At 42.3% G+C, this 22,809-nt stretch overlaps 1 protein-coding gene across 1 annotated transcript in view; it reads left to right on the forward strand.

Moving 5' to 3' along the window:
* LOC127647571 (myosin-11-like) overlaps positions 1-22,809 on the forward strand; it is a 92,144-nt gene extending 69,335 nt beyond the window's left edge. The window contains exons 6-7 of the mRNA XM_052131895.1: positions 10,296-10,973; positions 19,025-22,809. Coding sequence (XP_051987855.1) covers positions 10,296-10,973; positions 19,025-20,967 — 2,621 coding nt within the window. The 3' untranslated portion in view covers positions 20,968-22,809. The remainder of the gene's footprint in view (positions 1-10,295; positions 10,974-19,024) is intronic.

Here is a 22,809-nt window from a genome sequence, read left to right on the forward strand (position 1 = left end):
GTGGGCGGGGGCAGCGTAGCGCGAATGTCCGGGGTCGCGGCTGGGGCCGACGCAGCCTCCTGGCTGCGGAGGCTCCGGATAGCAAGTCGGTCCTCTGCCTGAGCCCGCATGATCTCGAAGAACCGCCGATCTTGATTCTGGCGGAACTCAAGCAGGGATTGTTGGTGGCCTTGATGGAGAGTGGCGAGGGACTGGAGGATTTCCGCCAGCTGGGAGGACTCTATGGGGCGACCTTGTTCCATAACCAAAAAAAAAAATGTCTGAAAAAAAAATGATTTCTGCACCAATGTGACACGCGCCCAAAGGAAGGGACGGAAACAAGTCTCTGCTTAAGGGGTAAGCTTTTATTTTTCTATTACACTCTCTGGTTCTGGGTTTTTTCTTGGACGGGTTGTCGCTCCCATGCTCCGTCACTGCTGCCCTTTTATGCCGCTCTCCTCATGTTACTGAAATTAGAGACAGGTGTTAGTCATCATTTTAGCTCAGGTGTGAGCGCCCTTACCGCTTTTCTCTCCCGGACGGGCGCTTGACCACGCCCCCGCTGCCACAACATGTTTATGTATACTGATTTAATTAATGAATACTGAATTCATGGAATTGATCTGCTGATTTTAATGTATTTATAATCAGTGAGAATATTTAAATGTTTAAATGGTGGTGAGAATAAAACCTAATTACAGACAGTTAAAAGCTCAAGAAAATATGAATTGACGCAAAATAGAAAACAAGAACACAAAATACAGTCAAAACTCCCATGATAGGGAAACCAACAAAGAAAAAACTTTAAAGTAATTCTTAATAAAGAATACAAAAACATGAAGTAACCAAACCAACATGAATCTCATGAGAAACCCCACACAAGACACACAAGAGGAATATAAAGCAGGAGTCAGGTGAGGGGAATAAACAGATGGGCGGGGCAAAGACAGGAAACAGAAACACATGGAGATACAAAACAACAGGAAAAAACATGTCAATAAAGAGTCAACAAAAACAACAGATAAACATTATTTACTAATATGTGACATTAAATCACAACAGCACAATTTGTGTGTATTTAGCCTGCCTCTGCCATCCAGCTATTAACACCACCCCCCCCACTAAGAGGTCTCCCAGAGTTTGTTACCAAAATGTTGACAGGTATGATATATATATATATTAGGGCTGTCGATTTAATGCGTTAATTCAGTGCGATTAATTTTACAAAAAATAAAGCGATAAAAATATTTATGCAATTAATCGCATGCCCACAGACCATAATGAGGAAGATTCCTGAGAAATGCTTGTAGTACCACCTGATTACTCCAGGGGGCAGTAAGTGAAACTTCAGCTGTATGAGCAACACACAGTTTATACAGTGAAGAAAACATGAACAACTCTTCAGTGGACACACAACACAAACATGAGTTACATTCTTGTGTTCAAAACACTTGATGGAGCGCAAATCCGACTAATAGATCTCAAGATGTGATTTAACATGTTAATAACGTGCGATTCATTTTACAAAAAATAACGCTCAAAATGTGTTTAAAGATTGAGTATTAAACTATATTTAACTTGACACAGTGACTTAAACATGTAGGTTTATGACACAACACACCCGAGACGCTACACAATCATGTCTGACGCAGGTGTACATTGACGGGTCCTTAAACAAGCCCTCATAATAAATCTCTGATTGATAAATTCACTTGTGTAATGGATTACTGTGAACTGTGTGTCAATGATTGACTTATGATCAATAATATGGTAATAAACAATACATTGTGTTTTAAAGCCGCTTTTTGTCTTATCAATGATGAACTCTTCTGCTGCAGTAATGTAATGGATTTTATTTATCTGAATGTTATTTATTTTATATATAGGCAAGGCAAGGCAAGGCAAGTTTATTTATATAGCACATTTCATACACAATGGTAATTCAAAGTGCTTTACATAGAAGAGATTAAAATAAGATTAAAAAATTAAAAATAAGAATAATTGAAACAGTTTAGAATAAAATAAAATAAAATACAGTACAAACAGTCGGACACACAGTGGCACAGTGCTCATTCAGTAAATGCACAGCTAAACAGATGTGTTTTGAGTCTGGATTTGAATGTGACTACTGTAGGAGCACATCTGATCTCTTCTGGAAGCTGGTTCCAGCTGCGGCTGGCATAAAAGCTAAAAGCAGACTCTCCTTGCTTAGAGTGAACCCTTGGTATTTCTAGCTGATGTGATCCTAATGATCTGAGTGATCTGTTTATATTCAGTGAGCATATCTGCAATATATTGAGGTCCTAGCCCATTGAGTGATTTATTTACCAGTAATAATACTTTAAAATCAATCCTAAATGTAACTGGGAGCCAGTGTAAAGACCTGAGGACTGGTGTGATATGTTCATATGTTCTGGTTCTGCTCAGAATCCTGGCAGCAGTGTTCTGTATGAGCTGCAACTGTCTTGTGGTCTTTTTGGGAAGGCCAGTGAGGAGTCCATTACAATAATCCACCCTGCTGGTGATGAAAGCATGCACAAGTTTCTCTAGGTCTTGACTGGAAACAAAGCATCTAATTCTTGCAATATTTTTCAGATGATAGTATGCTGATTTAGTTATTGCTTTGACATGACTACTGAAACTAAGGTCTGACTCTAGAGACACACCAAGATTCCTGACTTGATTTTTAGTTGTTTGACCCCTAAGCGTCAAGGTATGCATTCACCTTGAGAACTTCATCTTTGTTTCCAAACACAATGACTTCAGTTTTGTCTTTGTTTAACTGAAGAATGTTTTGGCACATCCAACTGTTAACTTCATCAATGCATTGGCACAGGGAGTCAATGGGGCTGTAATCGTTAGGGTATAGGGCTAAGTAGATCTGTGTGCCGTCTGCATAGCTGTGGTAAGCAATTTGGTTATTTCTCATTATTTGGCTCATTGGGAGCATATACAGGTTGAACAGGAGTGAGCGCAAGAATTGAGCCTTGAGGGACTCCGCATGTCATGGACGTCCACTCAGACTCATGGTCTCCTATACTCACATAATAACCTCTCCCTTCTAAGTATGACCTGAACCATTTTAGGACCATCCCAGAAAGCCCCACCCAGTTTTCCAGCCTGTCAAGAAGTATGTTGTGATCGACAGTGTCAAATGCAGCACTGAGGTCGAGTAGTACCAGTACTGATAATTTGCCTGTATCAGTATTTAAGCGAATATCGTTTATTATCTTTATGAGTGCTGTCTCTGTGCTGTGATGCGATCGGAAACCAGATTGAAAATTGTCAAAGTATCCATTTGAGTTCAAGAATTTGTTCAGCTGATTGAAGACAACTTTTTCAATGATCTTGCCTATGAAAGGCAGATTTGAGATCGGTCTATAGTTGCTTAATATGGTCTTATCCAGATTGCTCTTTTTCAAGAGGGGCTTGACAACTGCAGTTTTCAGGGAGTTTGGAAAACTCCCAGAGAGAAGTGAAGAGTTTATCACTTCTAGGAGATCTGCTTCTAAACAGTTGAACACACTTTTGAAAAAAGATGTGGGAAGTTCATCAAGGGCGCAGGTTGATGTTTTAAGGTGCTGAACGGTTTCTTCCAACATTTTGCCATCAATTTCTTTAAAATCAGACATAGTAACTACTTTCTCAGGTTGTGGTTTGATTTGTCTGACCCCAGCACAACTCATGGATGTGCTGATCACCTTTCTGATATTATTGATTTTTTCAGAGAAGAAAGAAGCAAACTCACTGCACTTGCTGTCTGAGAGCATTTCACTGGGAATCTGGCTTGGGGGTTTGTCAGTCTCTCTACAGTCGCAAAAAGAGTGCGTGTGTTGTTTAAGTTGCTGTTTATAATATTCGAGAAGAAAGTCTGTCTAGCTTTGCCTAGTTCCATTTTAAAAGCATGGATGCTGTCTTTGTAGATGTTATAATGGACTGCAAGTTTTGTCTTCCGCCACATGCGCTCTGCTTTTCTGCATTGTCTTTTCATATTTTGCACTGCTGTTGAGTTTCTCCAAGGTGCTTTTTGTCTGCCACTCTTCTTCCTGACTTTCACAGGAGCAATATCATCAATTACACTTTTAACTTTTGAGTTAAAAGAATCAAGGAGAAAATCAACAGAGTCAGCAGATATACTTGGTGTTAAAGATATAGCCTTCATAAATAGTACACTAGTGTTCTCATTTAAGCATCTCTTCTTGACAGACACAGATCTAGCTTCAATGGCAGGAGAGATCAATATATCAAAGAAAACACAGAAATGATCAGACAGTGCTACATCCTTAATAACAATCGATGAAATGTTTAGACCCTTACTGATAAGTAAATCTAGAGTGTGTCCATGATTGTGTGTGGGTCCATGTACATGCTGAGTCAGATCAAAAGTTTTTAAAACAGTTTTGATTTCTTTTGTCATATTGGTTTCTGCATTATCTATGTGAATGTTAAAGTCTCCAGCAATGGCAAAACAGTCAAACTCTGAGGTAATTGTTGATAACAGTTCTGTAAAGTCCTCAGCAAAGGCTGGAGAGTATTTTGGAGGCCTGTAAATTATGATAAGTAAAATGCGTGGAGCACCTTTTAACACACTACCCAGATATTCGAAAGACGGGTAATTCCCAAATGATTTTTGCTTACATTGATAGACATCTTTAAAAAGAGCTGCTAAACCCCCACCTCTTCTACCTTCTCTGCAGACACTCAAATAATTAAAATTAGGAGGGGATGTTTCATTAAGGACTGTTGCACTACAGCTGTCTTCTAGCCAAGTTTCATTTAGAAACATAAAATCCAGGTTGTATGTGCTTATTAAGTCATTGACTAGAAGTGATTTATTTTTAAGTGAGCGGATGTTTAAAAGTGCTAACTTAACAGTTTTTGTCCCCACAGCAATCTTAGTTTGGCGTGTAATAGGCACCAGATTAGATGGGTTTGCTGTACGGCTTTTGAAGGCCTTAGACTTTCTATGATGCAATCGAACAGCAATAGAGAAAGATACAGGCACACTGGGTTCCGCTTGTTTTGTAAACATTTGAGAAAGTTACTGTTATCATAGCGGGGACCCAACACATATCACTGAGAGCTGGTATCAGTTGTTTTTGGTTCACCTCGAGCAGATGGAGGAGGGTGTGAGCCCTGGCGTTGTGGCAGAGGTCGAAGAGCTCTCACAGGAGGAGGGGGAGGGCGAGCTGGGCCCGCAGGTGCTTGAGGGGCCCGACGTTTTTTGCTTGATATCTGGGGGCTTGCAGCAAAAGAGTGGGATAGTTTAGTTCCAGCATACACCAGTTCTTCCATTTTCTCTGAGAAACACAGATGTGGAGATGCTGGAGAGAGGGATAACGTGTCTGGTGAGAGGGGCTGTAATATGCTGTCCTGGTTTCCCTGGGTGTGTTCCAGAAAGTCGTCCTTGGGTGCTGAATCTTGGAGCAGTTCTAATATGTCACAGTCTGTCTGTGGTGAACTTTGTGGGCAGGGCTCAGATGAGATTGTGTCCATGAGCAGAAATTGTTGTGGCTGAGTGGTGTTATCATTGTCCTTGTGTGATTTGTCAACTGCATGTCCATTCAGGTGCTGAAGTGAAGTCCTGTGGTCATTCATACTGTGTCCAGGTGTGTGTGTGCCATTCAGATTGAGTGGATTGGCACACACTGCAGAAGGATGATTGAGGGAGAAGTAGATATTGTCCTTTAGCACTCTTGAACCAAGTTTGTCTGGGTGGTGGCCATCCTGTCGAAACAGTTGCCTCTGACTCCAGAAAAGATTGAAGTTGTCAATGAAGTTTACTCCTTTTATATTGCAGGTTTTTTGCAGCCATGTATTAAGCCCAAGCAACCGTGAAAACCTGTTTGTTCCTCTTGCTGGAAGTGGTCCACTGATGAATGTTTGAACTTTCAGTCTTTTAAGTGTTTCAAAAAGTTCATTGAAATCCTTCTTAAGGAGTTCTGACTGCTCTTTATGAATATCATTCTTCCCCACATGAATGATGAGTCGATTTGCAGTCTTATGTTTCATCAGAATGTTCTGAAGTTCCCTGTTTACATCCGAGGTTGTTGCTTGTGGAAGGCAGCATGTAGTTGTATCCCTGCTGCTAATGTTTCTGATTATGGAGTCACCCACTATCAGAGTCCTGGGCCCGGCTGCGCTCTGAGCTGAATGCCGCTGTCTGCTCGACCTTGAGCGCCAGTTCACATCAGTGTTAGCTCCTGGCTGATTCAGTCTGTGTTCTATCACATTCATCACATTTGGGGATTCCTCATTCATTAATACTTCAAATCTGTTCTCAAGATGTATAGGTGGTGGTAGGAAACCAGTGTTTGCAATCCTTGTCAGAGCCGTATCTGGGGTAGAGGATGCTACTGCGGCAATACGAGATTCTCGTGACAATCTGATGTCTCGAGTGCCTTTTGGTCTCGCTCCCTGTTTTTGCCATCGATTTGTAAGTCGATCGGCTTGTTTCTCTACACTCAGTATGGCCTGTCGAGGAGCACTAGATTCATGGGACTCACCGGCTGTATGCTGATGGCGTCCATGACGAAGCTCTGTTGTGTGTTCCGTCTGGTTTGGTGGTCCTGTAAATAACTTTGTTTCAAGAACTGCAATCCTTTGTAAAAGTCTGTGGCAGTTAGTGCAGCAAGTAGATTCCAGAAGAGGCATTTTCTCTTATCCTTTTGAATGTAGGCAGTTGTGTTTTCCCTTCCCTGGAATGAAAACTTTCAGTGGGAGGCTGGTCGGATAAAGATTTTTTTTATTTTTATTTTTTTTTGTAGTAGCCCAAGCTTTTGAGCACTGTGCCGATTTGTTTAAGTTAAAATTAGTTAAAAATAGTTGATAAAAGGAGATAAAATATGAAAATATAAAAGCGATAGAGCAAAGCGCGGAGCAGTAAGCAAGAGCGTCCGAACAGTAGCTGAGCAGGAAGTACACATGTATATGTAATGGGAGACAGCTGGTAGATAGTGTGTAGTGTGTATAAACCTCACTCTCCTGACCTGAAGAGGTGCACTAGCGACTGATGCTAGAGGCTGTAGTCTTTAGCCTCTTCGTTAGCATACCCGCCTCCCACGCTGGAGACATACAGTGAGGAAAATAAGTATTTGAACACCCTGCTGTTTTGCAAGTTCTCCCACTTAGAAAACATGGAGGGGTCTAAAATTGTCATCGTAGGTGCATGTCCACTGTGAGAGACATAATCTAAAAAAAAAATCCAGAAATCACAATGTATGATTTTTTAACTATTTATTTGTATGATACAGCTGCAAATAAGTATTTGAACACCTGTCTATCAGCTAGAATTCTGACCCTCAAAGACCTGTTAGTCTGCCTTTAAAATGTCCACCTCCACTCCATTTATTATCCTAAATTAGATGCACCTATTTGAGGTCATTAGGTGCATAAAGACACCTGTCCACCCCATACAATCAGTAAGAATCCAACTACTAACATGACCAAGACCAAAGAGCTGTCCAAAGACACTAGAGACAAAATTGTACACCTCCACAAGGCTGGAAAGGGCTACTGGGAAATTGCCAAGCAGCTTGGTGAAAAAAGGTCCGCTGTTGGAGCAATCATTAGAAAATGGAAGAAGCTAAACATGACTGTCAATCTCCCTCGGACTGGGGCTCCATGCAAGATCTCACCTCGTGGGGTCTCAATGATCCTAAGAAAGGTGAGAAATCAGCCCAGAACTACAGGGGAGGAGCTGGTCAATGACCTGAAAAGAGCTGGGACCACCGTTTCCAAGGTTACTGTTGGTAATACACTAAGACGTCATGGTTTGAAATCATGCATGGCATGGAAGGTTCCCCTGCTTAAACCAGCACATGTCAAGGCCCGTCTTAAGTTTGCCAATGACCATTTGGATGATCCAGAGGAGCCATGGGAGAAAGTCATGTGGTCAGATGAGACCAAAATAGAACTTTTTGGTCATAATTCCACTAACCGTGTTTGGAGGAAGAAGAATGATGAGTACCATCCCAAGAACACCATCCCTACTGTGAAGCATGGGGGTGGTAGCATCATGCTTTGGGGGTGTTTTTCTGCACATGGGACAGGGCTGACTGCACTGTATTAAGGAGAGGATGACCGGGGCCATGTATTGCGAAATTTTGGGGAACAACCTCCTTCCCTCAGTTAGAGCATTGAAGATGGGTCGAGGCTGGGTCTTCCAACATGACAATGACCCGAAGCACACAGCCAGGATAACCAAGGAGAGGCTCTGTAAGAAGCATATCAAGGTTCTGGCGTGGCCTAGCCAGTCTCCAGACCTAAACCCAATAGAGAATCTTTGGAGGGAGCTCAAACTCCGTGTTTCTCAGGGACAGCCCAGAAACCTGACTGATCTAGAGAAGATCTGTGTGGAGGAGTGGGCCAAAATCCCTCCTGCAGTGTGTGCAAACCTGGTGAAAAACTACAGGAAACGTTTGACCTCTGTAATTGCAAACAAAGGCTACTGTACCAAATATTAACATTGATTTTCTCAGGTGTTCAAATACTTATTTGCAGCTGTATCATACAAATAAATAGTTAAAAAATCATACATTGTGATTTCTGGATTTTTTTTTTATAGATTATGTCTCTCACAGTGGACATGCACCTACGATGACAATTTCAGACCCCTCCATGATTTCTAAGTGGGAGAACTTGCAAAATAGCAGGGTGTTCAAATACTTATTTTCCTCACTGTAGGTCGAGTCCCATTTGGGGCAGGGGTAAGAAGGACCGGCAAAATATATATATATATATATATATATATATATATATATATATATATATATATATATATATATATATATATAATATATATATATATATATAATTTTAAATATTTAAAGATAACTATGTATAATTATTTCATCATTATATATTGAATTATTGTTATATGAGGGGCTTTCTCAGCAAATATTTGTATATATGATTAATCGCGATTAATTAATCGGGACACCATGTAATTAATTCGATTAAAAATGTTAATCAATTGACAGCCCTAATATATAAATATATAAGTGTTAATGGATTTGTAAATATTTTTCATTTCTAAATCTGTAAATACATGAACATTTTTATATTTTAGTGCTGTCCAAGTGTACACATATGTATTGTTAAACATTAAAATAGGTTTGTATGAATATGAGATCAGGCTGTGGCACCAGGACATGATAGACATATAAGGGTGGACTCAATAAAGTGTACTGTGGCCATTAATGGGATATTGTGGTGACGAGTTTTGCCACTGAAAGCACCCCTCACATTCTCTTCAGAAAATTTTAATATTTAATAATATCTAGTTATTATTTTTATTGTGTGTACAAGTGCACCTGAGTTCACTTGACTGCCAGAGATGCATTTGCATTGTAATGAGTGTTACCAGATGAAAATAATTAATTAATGTGAATGTGTAAATCCAACCACTTCTCAAAACTCCCAAACTACACAGACAATGAGAATCATTTGTGCTGTGACAGAAAACAGAGAAGAGCATTCATCCACTGTGAAGACTGCAGCACATGTAAACTAAATGTAGAATTAAATCATATCATGTGTGCTTTAATGATCACACTGCACCATTTATCTTAATATTTATCTGGAGAAGTCACGCTTCGGTCAACAGCATGCTTTAAAAAAAGGAAAAAAAGAAGCTTGACGCATAAAATCAAAGAAATTGTCACAGAAATATATTTTAACTGTATAGTAAAATGCAATATTGACTGCAGTAAAAATATTTAAAAAAAACAATTAAATAATAATATAAAATTTAAGCCAAATTCCACAATGAAGAGTGCTGTTATACTGAATAAAAGGATAGAAGTAAAAATGTTGATATGACAATGGAGAAAATGAACGGGGAATATCTCGACCCTGCAGCACCTCACAAGCCCTTGAGATATGTGTATCACAACTGTTGCAATATTTCCAGAAATTCAATATATTGTGCATCCCTATTCAACACTTTTAAAATAAAAATACATACGACAGCCATGTATTCAACTGTTTTTATATTGTGATGGTAGTTTATGTACATTCACATTTTATTTGAAATATATTCTTATAATATTGCTTTAGTTACTCACCCGACATATCTAATGACCTCATGAGGATGGCATCTGTGTAACGTCACTGATTTAAATGTAAGTTAGTCTGATGTGAATGCACTTTAATACAAAGAGTAAATAACAGTCTGTTACTAATAATGATATCAGTTCATTAGCTGTAGTCAGTATATCTGTGAGTGGAGTGACACAGGCTAGAGATTATTACAAGATAAATCCATGAAGAACTTTTGTTCATCTATTCAAATAATTGACTTTTATCTTTTTCAGTGTCGAAGATTAGCTGGCCTCGAAAACACAAACTGAACCTGGTGTTGTGTGGAAGTGATGCAGATCTGAAGACCTCCGTATCAAAACTCATAAGAGGGATAAAGACTTCAACATCAGGACAAAGATCCAGTTCAGAGTGTGTGAAGAGAGAAGGGGAGGTGTGTGGACGTCTGATCACTCTGGTGGAGCTTCCAGCACTTTCTCAGCTCTCAGAAGAGGAAGTGATGCGTCAATCTCTCCACTCTGTGTCTCTCTGTGATCCTGGAGTTCATGTTTTCCTCCTCATTATTCCTGTTGGTCCACTCACTGATGAAGAAAGAGCAGAAATAGAGATGATCCAGAAGATATTTTATTCAAGAGATCACTTCATGGTGCTTTTCACCTCTAGAATCCCTGTTAATGAACCTTTGATTGATCTTGCTAAATCTATCATAAATTCTCAGAGTCTCTGTGGAGGTCGACACAAAGTGATGGGATTAAATAAACATGACAACACCAAACAGATCCCAGAACTGCTGGATTATATAGAGAACATGAAGACTGAACCCTATTCACTTCAGATGTGTGTGAGAGCTCAAGAGAAGAGAGGAATAGATGAAACAGAGGAGAAATATAAAGAAGAACTGAAGAGAATGGAGAATGAAATCAAAGAACTACAAGAGAAGCTTCTGAGATACGGTGAGTAGATTTACTATATAACATTTCTTCTATAGGACCATTTCTGATTTTATATGAATCAACAAGCCTTGATTCAAAACAGAACAAACCCGTCACATGCTGGATATCATAATCAACAGGTTTACAACTTTTATGCTGATCATTCATAATGATAAATAGGGCTGTCAATTGATTTACATTTTTATCAAATGAATTACATGACATGGCCGATGTACATATAGATGTTCTAGGGGGAGGATAACTGTTGTCTGCTGGGGATTGTTTTTTCACTCTTTGCTTATGTAAGCATTGTTCGTTCTGTGTGACTCATCAGCTTGAGAATACTATGGATTCTGATAAATGTACATAAATTCACCTTCACATCTGGCACAACAGTTTAAATTCATATTTTGCATGTGTGGTTTAAGTAAATGATAGTTGTCATGTACTTCAACAGCTTTAATCAAGCTTCAACATAATGTCAGATCTCTTCAGTGCAGTAATGTAATGCAACTGTGAAAAGACGGCACTTTAAAGTGATGCTTGATTGAGCAAAGACATTCCCTTTTACAGATATATATTGATTTGAATGTTCTGTGCTCATTTAATACTGAAGGAGGATTTAATAAAGGGAGGAACTATGATGGAAGGAAAAGAGGATGTGCCCTATGAGATAATTCCTCTACAGGTCAATGACCACCTGTCACACATTTTGCAAAACTGTCCCGAAACTGGAAGTTTTGTCCTGCATCCCTAAAGCCATAAGCAGTGTCCTGCATTCTAATTATTTGTCTATTTTAATTATATGTTGTAAAAATGACATTAACAGTGCATTTTTGTTTTGTTTTTTGGAATGCCCAATTCCCAATGCGCTCTAAATCCTCGTGGTGGTGTACTGACTCGCCTCAATCCAGGTGGTGGAGAACGAATCTCAGTTGCCTCCGCGTCTGATACCGTCAATACGGGCATCTTAACATGTGGCTTGTTGAGCGTGTTACCACAGACACGTAGCGCATGTGGAGGCTTCACGCTATTCTCTGCGGCATCCATGCAAAACTCACCACACGCCCCACCAAGAGCAAGAACCACATTATAGCGATCACGAGGAGGTTACCCCATGTGACTCTACCCTCCCTAGCAACCGTGCCAATTTGGTTGCTAAGGAGACCTGACTGGAGTCACTCAACACACCCTGGATTCAAACTCATGACTCCAGGGGTGATAGTCAGCATCAAAACTCGCTGAGATACACAGGCCCCCAAAAGTGCATTTTCTTTTATCTTCCCAAAAATTACAATCCCACACTAAAAAAAATACAAGAAAAATTGGAAACAGTCAAGGGTTTTTAAAATCATGAATTTATTGACAGACATTAAAAACTGAAGAAACATTCAAATAATCTCATCTAGGATAATATTATATTTGTTTCTGATCACTGAAGTGTAGTTCCCTTATCAAAAGCTGCACTTAATGCTGTGCGATTCAGCGCTTTGGGGACGTCTTTTAGGAGTGGAAGTCTTTCGCTTCGAGAACACGCAAGGGACCAGCTGGATCTGGAGAGGGAGCGAGTGATAGGGACGGATCTGTCTCTCGCTCCTCAGCCAGATCCATACGTTAGCCCCATGATGGAATGGGGGGTGCTGGCTCTTGTAAGTAAGCTAGACGAGCGCGCAGCATCTTCACTGTGAACAGCTCATAATGCTCACACTCGCCTTGCTCCAATGCAAGAGCAGCGTGCTCTTCCCCCAAACAAAAAGGAGCAAATCTGGTGTGTGTCCGATTCAGCCATATGACGTAAACAGGGAAACACACACTATTTGCTTTGTTTATTGCTAATTTTTCTCTTTGTCTTTCACACTTAAGTGACAGAAGAAAGAAGAAAAAGATTTCTGCACACTGCCTGACAAAAAATCCTATCGGAGGAAAATAAAGAGTTTGATAGGCTTGAGAAGCACAACACATCACAGTGTGGTCTGAAGACGAAAGACCTGACGATGCACCTGTGGCGATCTATTTATAGCCCTGGTACTGCCGCATTCTGATGATGTCACCAACAGAGGCTATAAATTCTATTTAATTTCATTGATGTGTTGCACACATATTCACAGCTGGTCACTCCTAAAAGATGTTCCCAAAGCGCTGAATCAAGCGCAGCATCTCGTTACGCTTTTTCAGGGAACAAGGGTTACAGCAAAGGAACACGAGACGTTTCATAGAGACATTGCTGCTTCTCGTCATTTAAAGTCATTATGACATTCCAAAAACTCATGTTCTTTTCTATTATATGAGTCCAATCATTTTTAAATCAATACCATATATAGATTATCTGGTAAGAATGCATTTAAAATAGGAGCATAAATAACCTAGTCGATATTTTAGGAAATGTATTTGTGCATATAATATGTTTTTTAACATCTAGCCTGTTATATTCAGTTATCATCAGGAGTAAAAAAGAAAACACAATTCTGTGATGATAAATGGTTTAATTTTAACCCCATTAAAAATAGAAGAATGTGTTTCTCATGTTTTCTTAAAAATATGATACACATCTTACAAATTCTGCCAGGTTATGTAAACTTAAGCTCATAACTGTATATATAATTTTTAAATATATAATATAAAAGAGTCTTTCGGTGTGAGTCGCAGCTGTTGCTATGGTTATAAACGGTGTCCATATGGTGCTTGGCAAGGAGGTATCACGGGATGAACATAAACTTTCATTCCACTCAAAATTACACAAAAAGTCCCAGATATAGGAATTTGATCTATCAGACTCATATCCACCAGAACAATTGTCTTTTGGGCACAAAGCAGTTGTCTGACGGGAGATGTGCGGGAGTGAGCTGTGTTACACGACCGCTATCAGCCCATCTGTAACTTATAATGTCTGGGGAAGGGCAGTCACTGGAATTTTTATGGGTCCCCACGGGTAAAATGGTGCCTCCCTAGGGAGTTGCTGCTCTACAAAGTCTGCATTCAGCATGTAGGGAGCAGCAGTACTGCTCCTTATATATAAGAACGTGTGCACAATGAGAAAGAATTATATTCTTCTCACCACAATTATACAGAGCGGTGATCTGAATTATCGTAGACTTTGTGTCATAGTTATCTGCTTATTCCTGCATGTCTGTGTGTGTTTTTTCCCTCATGGGTTTCCCTCTGCCATGTGTAGCATGTCTCCTATTCTGACGGTCATAAAAGCTGCCTCGTGTGCCTGGGTTGCGATCACACGCAGGCAGCATTTTTATGAATAGTTCATATTCTCAGTGCGAGAACATAGCCATGGCAACATTGCGGTCGCGGCTTTCTTTTCTCAAGTGAGAAAGCCACTTCAGCGCCCCCCCCCCATGTCGTTCCTTCTTCCCATGGGATTGAGGATGACCTGGCTGGCGATGAAGGGGATTTGGGGAGCACGACGGGCTCAGTTTCGCTGGGAAAATCCCCACCGGCTCCCGGTACGCTTTCTTGCCTCCGTTCCAGCTTGGGATGAGTGCGGCTTGCTTCGCAGCCAGCCGGCATTCTCTCTTGAGCTCCCGGAATTGGATGACGAATCGCTGCTGCATCGGAGAGCGTTACAGCGGCGTCTCATGCTGACGACTCATCTGGGCTACCATCTTCGGGTCTGCTCGACCAGTCTAAGGCTGACGTGCTGATATCCGCTTTGCTTTCCCTGGCCGCCGTGAGCGCGAGACTGGACTGGAAACTTCAGTCCCCCCCTCATGGCTACTGGATTGGTTCCGCGGGTCAGGGCGCCGCTCACAGCCATAACCCTCTCCTGCAGGTCCGCCAAGGCACTGAAAGATCTGCACCTGGGTAGTCCCGATCCCAAAGTGACCCCCTCCTCTGTCTATATCCTGCCCCCTGCCGGGTGCGTGGATCAAGGTAAGTGCTTTTCTCAGCACCCAAGCCTCGGGATGCGATTTTGCCTCCCGACACATTATTACCTGCTCCACCCCACTGCGATTCCAAAACAGGGTACGCACGAAATTATCGTCCCCTTAGTGCCCCTCGCACGGAGCTTAAACGCGTGGATTACGCTAACCAGCCTGTCGCGTTGGCTGGCCAACACCAACTGACTCGGCTAAGCGATTCAGTTTGCCAGGCTCCCGCCTCGTTTCGGCAGTATTCACTCCACTTCTATGCATGGCAAAAACGGCAGCACCTTGCGAGCAGAAATTGCTACCCTGCTACGCAAAGACACGATAGAGCCTGTCCCTCCAGCCGAGATGAAGAAGGGTTTCTACAGCCCTTCATCGTACCCAAAAAAGATGGTGGGTTGAGGCTAATATTGGACCTGCGAGTTCTCAACCAGACATCACACAGACTCCCGTTCAAGATGCTCACGCAGAAGCAAATTCTCACCTGCGTTCGGCATCAAGATTGGTTCGTGGCGGTAGACCTGAAGGATGTGTACTTTCACGTCTCCATTCTGCCTCAACACTGACCCTTCTTACGATTCGCGTTCGAGGCAGAGGGCCCTTGCCCCGCTACGGGAAGTGGGCATCCGCATACTCAATTACCTCGACGACTGGCTCATTCTCGCACACTCTTGAGAGTTACTATGCGCCCACAGGGACCAGGTGCTCGCACACCTCAGCCGCTTGGGGCTTCAGGTCAACTGGGGAAAGAGCAAGCTCTCTCCGGTTCAGAGCATCTCTTTTCTCAGTCTGGAGTTAGACTCAGTCTCAATGTCAGCACGCCTCACGAAAAAGCATGCACAGTCAGTGCTCAGGTGCCTCGCTCGCTTCAAGCCAGACACAGTGATTCCTCTCAAGCAGTTCCGGAGGCTCCTGGGGTATATGGCATCCTCGGCTGTGGTTGCGCCGAGTTGATGCATATGAGACCCCTTCAGCACTGGCTTCAGACTTGAGTCCCGAGATGGGCATGGCGCCGCGGCACATACCTTGTGAAAATCACCCCTTCCTGCCATCAGACTTTCAACCCTTGGACAGACCTCTGCTTCTGCGGAAAGGAGTCCCCCTGCAGCAGGTCTCTAGACGTGTCGTGGTCACCAAAGACGCCTCGCAACAGGGTTTGGTCCTGGACGGGGCCCCGCCTGCATTGGCACATCAACTGCCTCAAGTTGTCAGCTGTATACCTTGCCCTGTGGAGATTTCTCCCACTAATCCAGGGCAAGCACGTCTTGATCCGTTCAGACAGCACCGCCGCGGTAGCATACATAAATTGCCAAGGCGGCGTATGCTTCCGTCATATGTCACAACTCGTCCGCCATCTCCTCCTTTGGAGTCAACCACAACACGACAGTGGACATGCTGTCGAGACAGGTCACGCTCAGCGGAGAGTGGAGGCTCCACACCCAGGTGGTCCAGCTGATCTGGGACCGCTTCGGCAAGGCACAGATAGATTTCTTTGCCTCTCAGCACAATTCCCACTGCCTGCTCTGGTACGGAGGCCCCGCTCGGTACAGACACGTTGGCACACAGCTGGCCCCAGGGGCTGTGCAAGTACGCATTTTCCCCAGTTAGCCTTCTTGCACTGGTGCTGTGCAAGGTCAGGGAGGATAAGGAACAGGTCACCTTAGTGGCTCCTTACTGGCCCACTCAGACTTGGTTCTCTGATCTCACACTCCTCACGACAGCACCTCCCTGGCAAATTCCCTTGAGGATGGACCTTCTTTCTCAGGGACGGGGCATCCTCTGGCACCCGCGCCCAGACGTCTGGAACCTCCATGTCTTTTCAGTTTATACATTTTTTGCCTTCATCTCTCAAAACAACAATAAATGGGCTATGTGCCCAAGGTTCCTATGACCCCGTTTCGGGACCAGGTCGTGAACCTGCAAGTGAAGCTGCCCCAGGAGGAGGCACACCCAGCCTCTTCATTGCTGTGTCCGGTACATGCTTTGCGTATCTTTTTGGACTGCGCGCAGGGTTATAGATGCTCTGAGCAGCTCTTTGTCTGCTTTGGCGGACGGCGGTAAGGGAACACCATCTCCAAACAGGGGTTAGCCCACTGGATCGTTGACGCTATTGCACTAGCCTATCACACCCAGGCCGTGCCTGGCCCCATGCAGGTTCGAGCACACTCTACAAGGAGTGTGGTATCCTCGTGGGTACTAGCCCACAGCACCTCCCTAGCAGACATCTGCAGAGCAGAGGGCTGGGTAACACCCAACAACTTTTCTAGGTTCTACAACCTCAGGGTTGAGTTGGTCTCGTCCCGTGTCTTGTCAGGTCCAAGCCTGAAGAAATAGGTAACACAGAACAACCGACCGGGTGTTTCCGCTTGAACTTGCGCCCTTCACCAAGTTGATCCAGTGTGCCTTCTCTCCCAGGTTAGCCACTAAACTCGCTTCCTGGATATTTTTTCCTCCCCGGCTCTCTGTCCGGCGAGTTCAGCGGAGGAATTTTCCGCCAGACCCACCACTAGTCAAGTGCTCCGTGTTGGGCTTGGGCCCCACAGGCATAGTTCCCACCTTAGGCAACTCCCTGTGATGTAGTTGCCGCAGTACGGTCCCCTGACTCTGCGTCTCCCTTGGGCAGGCCCTTTTGCCCCACGGTCGCCGTGTCTGTAGCAACTCCTCCCTTGCTAGGCCGGATCTACCACCACACCATGTCCACGGGTGGCTTGACAACCCCCGTGTGTCTTGGCCACTAATTTTCTCCCCCCAGTCTGGGTAGATCGTGGTCTTCACAGAGCCTTTTCCCCCTGAAAGAATAGGAACGGAAAAGGATGCCCTCCCCAATGCATATATAGAGTTAAGATAGCCCTAGCCGCTTTTTAACTCTATGACGCGAAACATAGAGAGAGAAAAGGCCACGGCTGGCTTGCTCCCATGGCTGGTCACCACCTTCCTGTGCAGGGACTGGGAACCTAAGAGTGGTTATGACACTTTTTGGGGGCGTTGGGGAGGGTTATGTGCGGCTGACACAGCTCCTTCTAGCACGCAACAAGCCTGCTTGCACCTGTCTCAGCAGTCACAGTTTAGTGCATGGCGTTTTTAAACTTGTGTCACTACAATCGACACAACGTCGAGTGAGTGACAGAAGGGGAACATCATGGTTACTGTCGTAACCTCCGTTCCCTGAGTGAGGGAATGAGACGTTGTGTCCCCCTTTCCATGATACTATTCCTACCACTGTAACATGCCGTAACCTTATTATTGGCTCCTCAGTGCAAATCCTGAATGACAGACTTCCCTTTATACCCGTAGGTCCAGGGGTGGGGCATGCAAATTCTGTCTGCCAATTTGACATTGGCCTTTTATCAAGTTCAGAGGCACATAAGGCTCTCAAGAAAGACCCTGTGGCATGCCGGAGGGCAGGGCCGGGTCGTGATCATACACACCCGGTCCCGTATTAGGCTAATCAAGCCTCTGAGGTTTAAAGGTCGACTGCGGAGGATCGTGCGGGAGAGAGAGAATTACGGGCATGTCCGTCATATGTATGTTTGTGTCCTTGTTTTAAGTTTACTATTAAAATATGATTTATATTGTCAAGTCTGTTCTCGCCTCCTCCTTTCCATTGATTCCTTTACAGACCCCTTGTGTCACTACAATTGACACAACATCTCGTTCCCTCCCTCAGGGAACGGAGGTTATGACCGTAACCATGACATTTATTGTTGTTTTGAGAGATGAAAGCTAAAAAATGTATAAACTGAAAAGGACCCCAACAATATCTAGGGATTGTAATAGTGAGATCCACAAAGCAACCAGATAGAAACATTGTGGCAACCATCTACACCAACATGGGGTTTTGGCCCTAGCCAAATCTATCCACCAAAATATCAGAGAGATATAATGTGAGATTTACTTCAGAAAATGTTAAATATAATACCTATTTTGTGTTATAGTAATATATAAATGTGTGTTAGCAGTTTACAATTTGAGAATAATCACATGTTGAATTATATTCATCAGGATTTTATTTCAATTAGTTATAGATTTCCAGTTTATATGTATATATGATTGTTTAAGCATATTGATCCAAGAGACCCTTCCCTTTAAACTACCCAAAACACACCCTCTGTCAAATGAGTAAAACATCATGAATATGAATCTGCAGGAATCTCAAAACATGTTTTTAATTCTTCAGTTCAACATGTGTTTCAGGTGCTGAAGGTGAATCACAAGATCTGAAGTGTTTGCGATTTGTGCTGATCGGGAGGACAGGAAGTGGAAAGAGTGCAACAGGAAACACTATTCTAGGGAGAGAAGAGTTTGATACTGAACTCAGCTCAGTTTCAGTGACGAGTGTTTGTCAGAAGGGAGTTGGTGAAGTTGATGGTAAATCAGTAGCTGTTGTAGATACTCCAGGACTGTTTGACACGTCACTGTCAAAAGAACAAGTGGTGGATGAAATCATGACATGTGTTTCACTGTCAGCACCTGGACCTCATGTCTTCATCATCGTGTTGAGTTTGGGAAGGTTTACTCAGGAGGAGATGGACACTGTAGATCTGATAAAGAAGATCTTTGGTCCAAAAGCTGCTCAGTTCAGTATTGTTCTGTTCACTAGAGGAGATGAGTTGGGAAAAACATCTATACAGTCATTCATAGAGAAGAGTGCAGATCTCAAGAAACTGATCAGAGACTGTGGAAACAGATACCTGGTCTTTAATAACAGAGAAGAACGAGACCGAACTCAAGTCTCACATCTGTTGAACATGATAGAGCAGATGATCAGCAACAACACAAACAGATACTTCACTAATGACATGTTTGAGGAGGCAGAGATGTCCATTAAAAAGAGAATGGAGGAAATATTAGAAGAGAAAGAGAGAGAAATTCAGGCTCAGAAAGAGGAATTAAAAGTCAAATATGAGATGGAAATGAAAGACATGATGAAGAGACTGGAGGAAGAGAAACAAAAGAAAGAAGAGGAAAGAGTGCAGATGGAGAACAAGTTCAGAGAAAAAGAGGAAAATGTCAGAAAACTGTTTGAAGAGAAAGAAAAAACAGAACAGAAGAAACGAGAGATGGAGGATCAGAAACGATCAGAAGAGGAAAAACAACAGAAAGATGAATATAATAAAACAATAGAAGACATGAAGAGAGAGATTGAAAATCAGAGATCACAGTATGAAAAACAGCAGAAAGAAAGAGAAGAAGAAGATAGAAAGAAAGAAGAGAAATACAAACACGATCAAGAAAAGATTAAAAATGAGCAAGAACGAATCATAACAGAATTAAAACTAAAACAAGAAGAGGAAAGAAAAAAGAGAGATTCAGATGAACGAAAGAGGAAAATACAAGAAGAGAAAGAAAGAAAAGAATGGGAGAGAAAAATAAAAGAGGCTGAAAATGACAGAAAAGAGATTCAAGAGGATGTTAAAGGACAACAGAGAGAATGGGAGGATGAAAAGAAAAGACAGATGAGTAAAAGAGAGGAAGAGGAAAGAAAGAGAAGAGAGAGACACGAGAAACAGCTGAGAGAAAAACAAGAAGAACTGGAGAACATGAGAAAGACATTTGACAGAGAGAGAGAAGAAGAAAGACAGAAGAGAGAGGACGAGAGACTACAAGACAGAAGAGAGAGAGAACAGAAAGAGAGAGAATATGAACAGATGAAAGATGAAATGAAAAGACATTATGAACAGCAGGAACGAAAGATGAAAGAGGAGTGGGAGAGAAGAAAACGAGAGGATGATGAAAGACGAGAAGAAGAGAGAAAGAAATGGGAGAAAAAGATTGAAGATCTGAAACAAGAGCGAGAGACAGAGATCAAGAGAAGAGATAAAGAGGAGAGAGACAGAAGAGAAAGAGAAGAAAAACAGCGTGAAGAAATGAAACAGAAACATGAAGAAGAAATGCAGAAGATGAAGAGGAAACATGAAGATGAAGCCAGAAAACAAGCAGAAGAATTAAATTATTTCAGAGAGAGAAAAGGGAAACATGTTCAAGAACTCAAAGAGATGCTCGAAGAACATCAAAAACAACGTGAATTACTGGAAAAACTTTTTCAACACTTCAAAGATGAAAAAACTGAAGAAGTGAAAGAGCTTAAAGAAGAAATCAATGAACTGAGAAACAAGCCATATTGTGTCATTCTGTGAGATTCTTGTTTACTGGGATGTTGTTTAGTTTTAATTTTCTTGTTGTTATATCTACAGTATATACTCTATATGTGTAACTGCATTAAATCACTTCTTTATGTTCTATATAGTCAAATACATGAAATACTCACATCTTATCATTTCATAATAAACACACTTTTATAAATGATAACACTTGTGTTCACTGATACTGTTAGACACACACACACACACACTAAGTGGCGGTGACGTCACCACAATGCTTGTGCTAGGCTATGTGCACGTTAAGGTCACGTGAAATGTTGAACGCCCGCTGGCAGGAGGTCACGGGACCGATCCAACAGGTGACACGGGTCGACTGACTGCGATGACTGGCTGATGCACCACCTGTGCCCCCTACTGTGCCAACTTGCTGTGCTTTAGCCACCCGAAACACTTCTCGTTGTTGTGAGTGTTGCTCCTCTGCGCTCCGTTGTTGGTGGAGGGCGACTGCCTCCAACTGGCCAGCAGCATCCTTCACAAACCTCCTCCAAAGAGGCCGATCTTGACACCGCTGGTACCAGCCATCGGCAAGTCCAGTCAGCTCCACATCCTCCTGTACCACATCACTCCATCTCGTGCCGCGCCCACTTAGACCCCTCTACCCGCCGAACAAAACCTGTTTAGGCATGCGGTGGCCGGGCATGTGGGCTACATGAGCCAACGCAACCTTGTGGCCGAGACACAATCACACACATGCACACACACACACACACTCTCAAACACACTCATACGAACACACAGACACACACATTTACCTTTCTCAAGCCATAAAATCTATTAATATTGTGCAGGAAATACTTTTTAATTGAAGTGATGTAGTTTATATCATAATAGGAATACTATACCTGTGTCTGAATGACTCATTTGGTTGTGCATTGACTTTATTTAACATGATAGTAGGGGTTGGGCGATAAAACTATCTTGATATTTATATTATATAAATATTTTCAGTACAGCAGACACATTCTAGTAAATGTCCCTAAATGCTAAGACACACCCTTGGATATAATTCAATGTTCAAAATGTAGTCTATGCACCCATAAGTTCATCTCATAGACATATGTGTGCAGATACATTTGTAATCAGAACAGTAAAGAACAGAATCAGAGTGTGTTAGAACGGTCTCTTCAGCTGTCTTGCATTAGGATGCATTTTTGGTGATATGATCACAAGTGGTCAGCCCTAAAAACAGGTGGAAACAAGTGCCAAAATGTTTTGTGATAGGATCACAAAGAACTACATGTGTAGTCAAAAACACATGTGACCACATCACATTTGTGTCTTTCATCACACACACACAAGAATGAGATCTCACAGATGTTATTTAGTGTGTCTGATATACAGCAGACAGAAGACACACAAACACATCGGAAACACAACTACTCAACTAAAATAACAGAGAATTTCAGATACATCTGGGACGGTTTTTCCATGATTTCTTTGTCTTGGTTTATTATCATGTATTAACACACAAACGTGACTTAATGAAAAGGAGACTCTCTCCTCTACAGGAATCATAATTGCTCACAGAAGATGCATTAAAGTGACCAGGAGGAAACAGCCATGTGTCTCGACTGACCACAAAACTGCATCTGAAAGCAGGTGGAAACCGGCCTGATGTGTAGCGTATTTAATATGATAAATGTACACTGCACGGGTTAAAGTGTCGTGTACATTACCATTATTTGTAAGGGAAACAGCATGTGTGAGCTAGGAATTAAATTAAACAGTCCTATTTCTACATTACTCTGTACGGAAATGTATAATGAAATCAGTCGCGCTTGACATCCGTTATAATTTAGATAATGACAAATAACTAGA

Source organism: Xyrauchen texanus, chromosome 8, assembly GCF_025860055.1.
Source record: "Xyrauchen texanus isolate HMW12.3.18 chromosome 8, RBS_HiC_50CHRs, whole genome shotgun sequence".
Classification (NCBI taxonomy): domain Eukaryota; kingdom Metazoa; phylum Chordata; class Actinopteri; order Cypriniformes; family Catostomidae; genus Xyrauchen; species Xyrauchen texanus.